The sequence below is a fragment of the Trachurus trachurus genome (genome assembly GCF_905171665.1).
Source record: "Trachurus trachurus genome assembly, chromosome: 15".
NCBI lineage: Eukaryota > Metazoa > Chordata > Actinopteri > Carangiformes > Carangidae > Trachurus > Trachurus trachurus.
The window spans coordinates 8,275,057-8,288,198 of NC_139906.1; the positions used below are offsets into that span (position 1 = coordinate 8,275,057).

Here is a 13,142-nt window from a genome sequence, read left to right on the forward strand (position 1 = left end):
TCCACTAGTGTCCTGCTATAATAAACGCCTATTTGTACTGTTCTCAAAGTTTGGATTAAATCTTATGTAATAGAAATCATAGGAACAATAGGAAGTCACAGCAAGGGTACACAAATTCTTATTTTTGTTGAGACTGCATGTCCATATAAATGTTTTACTGTTTGTATTGTGGTGCCTGAAAGCAGCACTGAGGTTTCTCTTAGACAAACAAAGTAATGTTTACATCAGTGGTCCTTGTGTGCATCTTTGAGGTCTAATAAGTGCATTTCCTTCCTATTAATTAACATGATGTTTCTATTAAAGCTTGGGACAAACCTGACGACTGCCTGGAAACAGACTGTACGAGCTGCCACACATAAAGAGTGTTTCCACAAACTCGCACAGATTGTTTAGTCTTCGACAGTTTTGGACGGAGCGTGAGCTCAGAAGAACTGGCTCCCAATAAATGGGACGAACTGGTAATAAACTGAAATCTCTCGTAACTGTTCATCTATCCTCAAAAGAAACGAAAGGGACTACGGAGGATTAAATAAAGTAAAATAAACCTTACAACTGAGTAGGGCTGGACGCCATTGCACTGTTGCACTTTTTACTTCTGTAGTGGGTAATTTTAAATAAATGTGCATTAATGTAACTGCTTTTTTGCAAAAATGTATTATACTGTGGCATTAATATTTTTAATAATACACCAGGCTAGAGAGTTACATCTTTGTACAATTTGCAACATTAGTTTTGTGAAAATCTCTTTCATAACCAAGCAAATTGGTATTAAAACCGTGAAAACAAAGCAGTAGCGATACCCAGTCCTACAACCAGGGCTCCAGTCTGCCCCGAAATGTCAGCATTTTGCCCCTAAAAATTGAGACAGTGCAAGTAAATATTTCATCTACTTGCACATGTGTTAACCAGTAAATTTGCTTGCCATTTAAACATGGAAGGGGCAACTCAAAGAATCCGGTATCTGTCATTACAGGCAGCAGGCCAGTATGTGTGAGGATCATTAATGAGAAGGAAAATGTGAATATTAGCTGTGTTTATTTGTACAGACAAGCCTTTGAGTGTTAGGCGGTACCCACTTACCACTGTACAGTATGTTGCTTTCTTAACTGCCTGTTTCAACTTCCTCTGGCCTTGCAGTGCCATGTGACTATGTGTTACTGTATTTTATTTATCCCGCAAGGCCAGTGCATTGCTTTATGCACAGGGCTTTGCTACAGTATATGCTCTGTCCATAAGTTTCCTATATGTTTTTGTTGTTGTTTTTCCAGTTTGTGTCGATTGAACTGTGGTTTTATTGCATATACTGTTAAGCACTCTTGTGCACAACTACTATGAAGGGTGCTATATAAATAAAAATGTGCTTACTTACAGTGTGCGCCCCTACTTTTTCCTCTTGCACTCCTAAAATTTTTAAGTTAGGAGGCCACTGTGCTCCGAATAACAAAAGTTATTCTGGAGCTCAGCCTACAACAGAGTCAACACACAAGAGAGCAAAGTGAAGTGACTGGTCAGCGGTGATGACCCCATCAACTGTTACATGTTCTTGTACAAAACAAAGTGGACGGCCACCAGCAGCTTGTGCTGTTTACTGTATATGCAGCACAGCGGGTGGTGAACGGGAGAAAAGAGTTTGGATGAGATCCAGGATGGAGGCAACACGGATCATTCAGCAGAGAGGCGAGTGAACTTTGTTTCATGATTTAAAAGAAAAAGAAAAAAGTTTACAATAACAACTGTCAGCGGCTGTCGAGTTGAGATTATATTCTTTACACTCGCTGACCCGGACTTGGTCCAAAGAGCTCCAATAAGTCGTCACCTCCAGATCCCAACTGTCTTCAATTTAAAAGCAGAAATCACACAGGGGTCGGGCTCTGTTTGTGTCTTTGTGCACACAGTGAACTCATGCGGTTTCAAAGGAAGAACGCAGCGAACGGTGGGCGTGTTGGTTGGAAACACTGATTGGACTGAACTGGATCCACCAGCGACTGTGATGACCAACACATCCAGCCATTATCAGCCATGACTCACTGCTCCAACAATGACCAATACAGTCGATCGTCGCCAAAACACACAGTTCACATTCAATCTACTCTCATATAGTTACCAAGAAAACAAACCTCATCCCCAAGAGCGAAGAAGTACTGTATCAACAAATTCAATATCTCTGTCTGGAAAAGGACTGTCAATTCAGGGAAATAATAAGCTATTACCTTGACCATTGGACTGAATGATTAATGTGCTGATTATTGATTATATAATCTTGTCTTGTCTCATGGTCTTCTTCTTTACTGGCGTATTATGGAAATAATGATATGTGTTTGTAATTTGCAGGTGCTTACCCCAGCACAATGAGCTCTCCATACTTCACTGGCACTTTGGTGGAGGCGGTGGTGGAGATGTTTTCCTGCTCTGGCGAGTACATTGGGCACGGCTGATTGAGGGGGAGGCGAGACCGGTGAGATCCAACAGGGTGATGGAGGGGGGAGACAGGAAGAGGAAAGGAAGGAGAGGGAGGGAGGAGGGGAGGGGGGGGTGCTGATCGAATGGCGAACGGGGGGGAAAGGAGGAGAAGGAAAGGGGAAGGGTCAGCTGATCCTCAGCTCCACCCTCTCATGCTTCATGTGTCCGTCTCCCGCAGCGCTCGTCCCGCCCTGCACGGTGACAAAGAGAGGATTAGCACAAAGATTAGTGTGTTTACTCGCGGAGGCCTAACGGGAGGAAACAGGATTCAAATGCAATTAGTGGAGATTTCAGCTGATGTTTAATTCCACGCAGACTGTGAATAGTCTTCACCAGGGCTGCCCCGAAATAGTCGACCAAGAAGTCATTGGTCGATTAGTCGCAGAAAAAAAACAAAAGATATTTAGAGTTGTGTCTTGTCAAAATTAAGTCAAAATCTATATGACTGAACAGTGTATGAAAGGCTAGAGGGCTTTTAATTTGAAGGGCCAGATACAGAAAGACATGACACTCACTCACTGTCAGAATGTTTTTTTCGTTATTAGACAGTTAACTATTAATATCATGATATCGCACAAGTTTTAGATTGCTGTAGAGCTATTTATTCATTACCTACATTTTAAAAAGAAACTAAAATGTTTCATTCTGTGCACCTGCAACTTGAAACACTTATGCAGAATCTTAAACTCACCTCCTTTTTTATCATTAAGGCAATTTAGTTCCCTAATTGTATCTTATTTTACCACCAACTGCTCCTGTTTTAATTGACTCATCTTCCTGATTGTCAATTTATTTTCAATGTGATCTTCTGTTAGTTGTGTTGATTGTTTTGAATGTACTTCTTTGTCTCGGCTATATTGTAAATGAGTTTGCTACCTCAATATATATACGAGTCTAAATAAAGGTTATAATAATATTGTCTTACATCAAGTTCATAAGCTGTGTGATGTGTTGAAATAAACAATCTGAATATCACGATTAGTCGACTAATGGCCCTAAATGACGACTATTGGTCGACCAAGAAAATCTCTTGGTCGGGGGCAGCCCTAGACTTCACAGTTTATTATGACAGCAACAATCAATACTAAATGTGATTTAACATGGCTTTGTGTAAGCAGCAGCGCACATGATGGTCATCTGAATGAGGTAAAAACAAGACACAGGGTGGTTCGCAGCTTTCACCACAACACAATTCAACCTATAAAGTTGAACACTCCTGAGTCACAGTTTTATAAACCTTTCTATTTTTTCTTTTTTTATAATGCAGGGTTGTTTTGAGTTTGAACGAGCCCTCGGGGTTGGAAATGTTGGCCATCGAGCTGTTTGCATGCAAATAGATGCAAGCTCCTGTGTGATGACAATCGAAAAGCAGGTGACACATGTCCGTCTACAGTAGTTGTTCCCCATTCAGCGCCGGAGTTCACAGTAACAAAACAAAACCACGGTACAAAGAGAAAAGGCATTATGAATTACGAAAACATAAATAAGGGAAAACAGGAACTTAACTTCCTTTTCAAGCGTGCAACCTAGTCATATCAAAGATTTTTTTGGAGCTGCTTCAAAGGGCTGATATGAAAACTCACCCACACACAACTTTCAACCTTCCATGATGTTGCTATAAAGCTTCAAATACAAAAAAAAAGAAAAGAAACCTAGATCAGAGCATCGGGGTCACAAACAAGGAACTCATGTGATTTCTTGGTGAACCAGATTTCTGTAAATGCCACTTTCTGCCTGGTGGTAAATGCCGACTGCAGAGGTTGAGTCAAAAACAAAACACTGAAGACACAGGAAATCACAGCAGAAAAAAAAATCTGAGAAGAGGCTGTGTGTGTGTGTGTGTGTGAGAAAATGATGCATGAGAAAGAGAAAGGAGAGGATGGACTTCCTGTTACAATAAGCTGAGGACGATCTCATGCACTCTCGACATCATCATGGGTTTAAGTTCAACTTGTGACCCTCCCTGCGTGGCCTCACCGCTCTTATACTATAAATATGTCGAGCTATCTCTCCCAAAACAAAAACACCACTTAACCACCGAGCAGCAGACATCCTCATTTCAGGCAGAACATTTCTCCTACCGGTCCCAGAGTGCCTTTCTGCTAAGAGAGTGCAGAACCACATATGAATAAAGCATAGGAAGTACAGTGTTTTGATGATGAGTGGGGAGGGGGGAGCTTTTGTTCCTCAGCACCGAACAGCAGAGACGGTCCCATCAGACCAAGTGGGAGAAGTTCATGCAGAGGCCTTCCAGGTAAATAAGCAGCTCTCCACATCCTGGAGCAAAGACAGTGTTTGTACTGTAGGAGCAACAGCTACGCAACAATAAGGGACGATATGGTCTGTAATGAGTTGAGTTATTGATACAGCAGCACAATCTGTCAATAACACCAACAACGACCGAAACATGAAAAAGAAAAGTCATCCTAACACGCACATACAAGTTATGACTGCAACTGATTTTTACTGTTTGATTAATATACATATGAAGATGCTCATGCAGTAAGGAGGGCTGTGGGTGCACACACACACACACACACACCAACACACACAGCTTCCCCTCAGAAACAGGAAGTTCGAGGTTTCCACTACAGCCAGCTCTGCTCATCATTAGACCTGTTTCTTCGATACACTGACACACCTCATTAAGAATACGAAAGAAAAGCCACCGATGACAGCACAGAACACTTTACAATAAAAAAAAAACACATCGACTCGTGTCTCTTATAAGTCCGGTGTCTATCTATGCAAATGTTTCAGTTTATCAGAGTGAAAACTGATTAGAAGATTGGATTAAGATCCTTTTAGCAGATCTGGTCCACGCTGGTGACGCGATTGTATCACTTGCAGATTGTATCACTTGCACTGCAGATTTGCACATTTGAGCTACAAAATCTCCGCTTCTCAAAGATCTTCTATTGGATTCAGATCTGAACTCACTGAGTTTCGTTCATTAAAGAGGAACTATGCAGGATTTTTACCTCAATTAAACAGCTCTGGAGTAATTGTGATGGTTAAATAAATGTAACTTGTTACAGCTCTCGTCTCGGCGGCACGGCGACACACCTTTTAACCTGTAATCTCTTGTCTATGACAGATTAAACTACACAAATATACCTGTCGTAACATCGTAATATGATATATAACGTTATCTACCGCTCTATTGATCGATTTCTCGCTGGTTTTCTTGTAAATAAATGCACATGGCCGAGAGGAGGGTTAGCGAAACAGCGGAAAAGCGACCGGACTTACATAGTTCCCCTTTAAAACCAGCCTGAGACGACGACATTTTTTTACTTTGCGACATGGATCATTATCCTGCTGCTGGAAGTGGCCGTTGGTTTTAGAAGATGGTCAACTGTGACCATGAAGGAATGCACACGGTCAGCAGCAGTGATGCTCAGACAGGCTGTGGCACTCAGACCATGATTGATTGGTATTAAGGGGGCACAGAGTGAGCCAAGAAAACATTCCCTACTACACCATCACACCACCACCGCCAGTCTGGGCTGTTGACACAAGGCAGGTTGGTTGGGTCCATGGATTCACGCTGCCTCAGCACAAAACTGGACCAGACTACGATTTTTTCCAGTCTTCATCTGTCCAACGTTGGTGAAAGTCTGTGTCTGTGCAGCCTCAGACTTCTGTTCTTGTTGTTCGGCTGCTGCTGCTGCAAAAAGTTCAACATGTTGTTCCCTCTCAGCTGCTTTTCTCCTCACTCACCACAGCTGTAAAAGAGTGAGTGGTTATCCGCGTCACTGTGGCCCTTATGTCAGCTCCAACCAGTCTGGTCATTCTCCTCTGACCTCTCTCATCATTAAGGCGTTTCCTTTTTAGCAGAGCTGCTGCTGCTGCTGCTGCTGCTGCTGCTGCTGCTGCTGCTGCTGCTGCTGCTGCTGCTGCTGCTGCTGCTGCTGCTCACTGGATGTTTTTGTTGTTTTTGTTGTGTGTGGGGGGGAAAAGAAGCAGAAGTAGAGAAATACCCAGACCAGCCCGTCGTCTATCACCAACATACCATAACAAAAATGTCATGAACTGAGCCCTGTCAGAGAAACACGCACCAGAGAAAATCAACCTGTTGGACATATTACAGGTGAAAGGTCACACAAGCTGCGTTTCCACTACAGGTTTTCACAAAATAAAAGCGCTGATATTTCTAAAATTTCGAAAGAGCACAATTGCTAATTGCAGGTGTTTCCACTGAAAGGTGTTTTGCAAATGAGCGGCCGTAATTCTCGCAAAGCCTAAAGGTCTCGCGACTGTAACAGAAGGAACTATTTCTATTCCTATGACTTTGACCATGTATTTGATTATATTGTCTTTTTATATTTGTGATGTGTGTGTCATGATGTCTGTGTGTGGCTGTTTTTTATACTGGGATTGCTGAGTGCCTGTCTGCACAACAAATTTACCAGCTGGTATTAATAAAAAAAAAAAAGAAACCTTGACCTATTGTTTGGTTATTCACACGGACATGTTATTGTGTGACACCGCCTGAGTTATCAGACTGAACCTCACACACCTACGTTTTATTGAATTAACCCGGTTGGGTGGAAACGGTACAAAGTGTGTATTCTTCTTGTGAATAAAGAACAGACTTTTAACAGCGATGTCCCTTCTTGTCATATAATCACGGCCCATGAGACTCAATTTTAAGGAAGATGGACATTCAAAACATTTTGCGTGTACTGATTTAGCAACTGTGGACTGTGGTGTCCTGACGAGACGACTCAAAACAGACGGTAGAGAGGGAGAGCGAAGGGAAACGCAAACAATTACCAACGGGTTCATATCTTATCAGACCTGGAGTGACGTGTAAATGCAAAAAAAAACATTTTTTCCATTACACTTTTGAGATGCACAACTACAGATAGCGTCTGCTAACTCAAAACCTTTACAATCAGACTAACTTTTCACAGCCTCACACCTGAAGATGTGACACTTTGACTTCGAGCTCACATCCCAATGTCTCACTCCTGAAGTGTTAACAAAAAAATCTACAATAAGTACATCACATCACACCGCAGCTCAGTATAGCTGCGAGCTATAAACAGCTTCATCACACACAGAGAGGGAGAAAAAGAAAAAAAAGAGGGCGGAGGTGAAACTCTAGTAGCGCAGAAAGAAATTGCACCAGGGTTAATCACATTTAAGTGAAGGCAAGCACTTCATTTTCTCCACACGACAAGCTCCTGTTGATATTTCAGAACAAAAAACCAGCAGATAGCGAGGGCAGGAACGGCTGTGAATCATCTGACAGTGAGTGGACACTAGGTTGAGGTTGTGTCGGAGGAAGGATGTTGTTACTCTGCCTGGTTTAATGAAGGAGCTGGAGGAAGAAGAAGAAGGGGGGAAGTGGAGATAGAAGGGTGTGTTCGACTCGGCCGGCCGGCAAAACTGGACGTAAGCGCTGAGCCCCACCTGCTCCCATGACAGAGGAGGTTAATCCCACACACACACACACAGTATGCAGCATTATCAGTGCATGCTGAAACGCCACGCTCTTAACTGTTTGCATGTGCAATCCTCTCCACACATATAACACGTGACTGTGTGCGGTAGGTTAAGTAAGCAGTCTCGAGGGAGCTGTGGGCTGTTGACTGGCCGGGAATTGATTTTTTTTTTTTTTTTTTACCTATGGATCCAGACACTGAACAACCAAAAGAAAAATAGGCCGGAGTATTGAACAGATGAACAGAAAGCTGAATTATCTATTGGTCTCAACGCTGTTATCAAGAATTCAACAAAACAAACAAACGAAAAAAAAGCAGCAGCTGCCTCTCCGGAGCTCACGTCTCACGCCTTCTCAGGGACAGCAGCTCCGGCAGCCGGCCCCCGGTCTCTCTGGGAAATTATGATCGTATTGGACCATTATTTTCAGACAGCGATGTGTATGCAAAGCAGTCAAAAGTATGGAGAGGAGTCTGTGTCGGTGCATAGAAATGAAAGCCATTAGATTTTAATGTCAGAGGCTGGGATTTCCATCTCGCCGGTGATTGATGATGCCAGTTTTAATATTTAAAAAGCTCCACTTAATTGACATTTTATATGAAGGATAATGACCGGTGGAGTGGGAGCGAGAGCCGTTTTGAGTGACAGCTTTTATTTTCTTTAATTTAACCTGTGATTTCTCTTCTTAATTTACTTGGCTTATGTCAGGAAGCAGCTCCCGCCAATGATCCCGTTTAAATGAAACCCTTCGACTGAGGAAAAACCCAAGCACATCGATCACTAAAATGGCCGAGCGAGGAAGCCGTTTGCGAACTGGCATCTCCAGTGCACGTCTAGTTATATGTATGGGTGTGTGTATAATTTTTAAGTGTGTGTGTGTGTGTGTGTGTGTGACTGTGTGTGTCTGACTAAGCTCTCTGCCTCTGCAAACTCTGCATGACACAGAGCTTGGTGTGGCCGTGTGCCAGCTGCTGCTTAGCTACCGACACACACAGTCCTACACAACAATAGATCCAGAGCTCAGAGAGACTGACTCCGCAGGCCGGGGTCACGGACTGTAACAACCTGCTGCTGACAGCGAGAACAGCAACCTCACACTTACAAAAGCCCTCATAAAACTTTACTGCAAAGGAGAGAAGGCATGGGCGACACCTGCCACTCGCCCTGACTGCCAACAGAGCACAACAACACATGACAAACAAGTGTACATGCATGCATACGAGGGGAGGAGGAGGAGGAGGGGGTTTAACACGGAAGCAGGGTGACAGCTGCGCTTCTTCTTCTTTTGAGCACATCAAGTCAAACTATTGTCCTATTCGGCGTAAAAAAGCACCAAAGAGCGCCACAAAGCCGTGACCAAACAAGTCGAGCATCGATAATCCACCTCATCACACTCTGAGTTAACAGTTCTTCTGGATCCATTGCATGATACTGGCTTTCGTATTGACTTAAAAGTGTGTTTGTAATGCTTCAGAAAGGGCACGATTGTGGTAACTCAAAGGATGACACACTTTCAGAATGACAAGACACACGGCGACTCTGTGGAAACAAACGACTTAACCAGAGGCAAGTGTTTTCTCGGTTGGTAGGTCAGTACGTAAATCAAAAAAAAAATGGGTCAGAAGATCCTCTAAACAGGGTCATGGACAAAGAGGAGCTGACAGACGGACCTACAATACGAGTACGGCGCTAACTGATCTGCTGAGTCTGCCGTGTGGCCGAGGAAACATGTAGAAGAAGCACTGAGGCCTTGAGGGTGGGGAAATTCAACCTGGGGCTCTAGTTTCCTAATATTTTAGGTCTAAAAGAATGAATCTGAAGATTTAGTAGTTTGTAATTTAGTAGTTCTGTCTGTCCCCGCATCGCCACAGCAGCATATAATGGGAGCGGACAGATCTTAGGCCGTTTAGGCTGTTTACATCCCACAAAACCACAGTTGTTTTTCTTTCATAGACAACATCAGATGGGTATTTAAACATACACCTAGGAGTTTGTTTACTTCAAGAAAGCCGACATGTTTGTAAACGGAGCTGTAATACGAAGTCTCGCATGAGAGTCAAGTTGACAGCTCACTTTGTCTACAGGTCGTCTGAAGGAATATCAACTCAGAGGTACAATGTTTTCATAGCAGTAAATCTGACTATTGTTTATTATTCTACCTGTACATAGTTAGCACATCAACTTGACTCCCGCCTGAGACTTCGCGAGACTTCGTATTACAGCTGTTTACAAACTTGTCGGCTTTCTTGAAGTAAACAAACCCCTCTGTGTCTAGTAATTGAAAAAAAAAATTACTGATAAAAATGTGTTTTTAACTAATTATTATTCTTTTAAAAAGTCTGATTAAAAACACCACACACAATTCTAAACAACTGTATTCTATACTTTCACTTTCTCAAATATATAAATCGAGTTCAAATAGAATGCAGCATATAAAAACATCTGAGCTGGCGCATCTTGATTGACAGCTGCAACCAAGAAAGGTTGGGAACCACTGCATTATACGCTGCTGTGGCGATGCAGGGACAGACAGAACTACTGCATAACAGGAGACATTAAAAAGAAAATCTTCAGATTCATTCTTTTAGACCTAAAATACTAAGGAAACTAGAGCCGCAGGTTGAAATTTGCCTGGAATTGTCCTTTAAGCTGCAGGTTCATGTGACAGAAAGCCCCCGTACCTGACACCTACAGAAGATGACAGCTAATATTCACCAGTGATTTACAAACCTGTTTTCGGCCGCTTCGTCCCACCACCGCAACGACAGAAATGAGCTTCGGGGATAAACATTTAAATGGTACCTGAGTAGGGATGCCCTGAGCTGATCCTGAATCAGATGAAATCCAATCTATTCTTTTTACAGTGGTTGGTCCACCTCAAACTGCTGCTGCTGCTGGTGTAACTCTTACTTAACGACAGGCAGCTGAGCTCCAGGCTACAAACACCTCGCTCTCTTTTATGCAAATAAAAACTGTGTAGTGTGAACGTGAAAAATGACTCGACTGTTTTCTGACACCCAGTTTGCAAAGTACACACACAACTCATCAAGGTGTGACAGTGACAAATCCGTCATCTCGTCTTGCTCTCTTATTATGAGCAAAGATCCACGTGTACAAACTTTCAGCTGGCAGCTTTTTCATTTTAGCTGCCACAAACTGTTGCCTTCAAACGACACCGGCAGCAGCGGTGTCCTATCAGATGTCACTAATTAACATTCATTCCGGGAGTAACTTGATGTCTAACCAACATTAAACTTTCAACTTTCAGGTTTGTTTGCTGCTCTCGCAAGCCAGTGCCTGTCTTCAGCCAAAGACTGTTTACGGGTTAAAAAGCAGGAGCATCACCTTGTTCCAAACAAAACTCACAAAGTGACACATCATCAACAGGGTGTCTATAATTTAAGCTTTTCAACTTTTTTAAAGAAGCGTGTGGATCAAAGAACTTGTCAAGAAGAAGCTGTGCCAAACCTAGAAGGCTACACCTCTAATTTCAGTCAGATTCATTTTAAATCAAACTTTAGATAAACGTACATATCAGATCGAAGTGCGAGTCGGTAAATATCCAATATTAAAGGACTCAAGACTGTGATCTGAGACAAAAAACAGACGCAGAACCAAAAAAAAGGACAGGCAAATGGATAAATGTATTATCCTGTTTTAACTTGGCAGATCCGATAAAAACAGAGTCCAGTGATGTTCAAGTGAACCATTTATCTAATAAACGTCACAAATCTGTGACTATGGAATAAAAAATAGGACAAGCAACAACAAAAACAGAGAACATAAAAACTGATAAAGACGTCACGCAGCCAAACGCTGTACCAGCAAAAAAAACAAACAAAACAAAAAACCCACCAGGTCAGAGATGGACACAAAAGAAAAGGAAACCAGGACCTCCTAAACGGTGTAACATCTTCATTACTGGAAAGTGGTAATGATATCCTCCCAGTAAAGTGGGTCATCAGATCAATAAATAATAACAGATGCCTGGAATAGACTTCAAGAGACTGACATGTTTCTGGCTCCGTGGACGTGTGGAGCTATTTAATGTGAAGCACACCTGCTCCGACTGGAAAAGACAACAACCTACACTGTACTTTTGTGTTTCTGTGGTATATAATTTTGAAATAGTGGCCTATTTGTGAGATTCAATTTCATTTAATAATATCTGTCCCTTTTTTCTTTGAATTAATACAGCGCCAGGAGTTTTTAACAAATGACTTGCTGAAAATGAATCCATCTTTCTTGGGTTTCTCATATTTCTTTTCCTGAAAGTGAGGCAATAATCATATGTTAGCAAATCGACCAGCTGTCTCCAGGATGTGTTTAGAAACATGAGAGTTATGTATTCACTTTTTCTTTTTTCTTTTTTCAGTTTTGTTATGACACTCAAAGTGCTACTGATATTCTGCCCACTGGGGCTAAAACTAGGTGTCAATAAGATGTGGGCTGAAAGTGGTTGACAGTTGTTGTGTTAGCACGGTGTAAAAATGGGGGGGAAAAAAACATTTTATTAGGTGGCTGCTGTGATCTTTGTCAGTACTTTTCATCAAGAAGGTCATCAGATACCTAATCATCCCAGTTTCACTTGGCTCTCACCACATCCGTAAATACTGAGGCTCTTAGGTGTTTCACACCTTTCATGTTCCCCTTGCGACGGTGAGCGAGAGGCTTTGAGCTCCCCAGCTGTTCCACACTGAGCACTCAACCACACGTGTTCTTCAAAAGCTTTAGCAAGCAAACTATTTCCAAAAATTGAAAAAAAACACACACTCTACAGTCTTTTTTATCTTTGCACACCCCCCCACCAGCTGCATCTGAATCTCCATACACAGAGCTGTAGCTGTAATCTTTTTACAAACCGACTGTTGTCTCAAAAATTACCCGACTACGGTGGAAATAGAGACCGGTGATGGAAACAGAAGACGGGGCGATGTAGGGCAACCCACCGTGTTTCTCTTGTTCTCAGCTCTTGATGCTGCACATTTGCACCGTTTTGCTGCTGCTAAACCAAACGCTGGTGCACCCCCCTCCGCTGCCAACCACCTCAGCAAACTGATGTTATCACAAAGACATTAAAATGAGTCTTACCGCTAAAACATGAGACTCTGCATTAAGCTGTGCTGAGCAGAAGAGTGAGAAGATTACATATTTCTCATAATAAGGGGTGGGATGTGTTAAACCTTCAGTATATTGCTGAGCAGGACTTTAACTAATGGCTACTTTCATTA

General features: G+C 42.4%; 1 protein-coding gene across 3 annotated transcripts in view; it reads right to left on the reverse strand.

The window, feature by feature from the left end:
- Positions 1 to 13,142, reverse strand: part of peli1b (pellino E3 ubiquitin protein ligase 1b) — a 50,440-nt gene that overhangs the window by 19,890 nt on the left and 17,408 nt on the right. For all 3 annotated transcript variants that reach the window (XM_083988270.1, XM_083988271.1, XM_083988272.1), the window contains one exon: positions 2,340 to 2,651. In XM_083988270.1, the coding sequence (XP_083844396.1) occupies positions 2,340 to 2,422 (83 nt within the window). In that variant the 5' untranslated portion in view covers positions 2,423 to 2,651. The remainder of the gene's footprint in view (positions 1 to 2,339; positions 2,652 to 13,142) is intronic.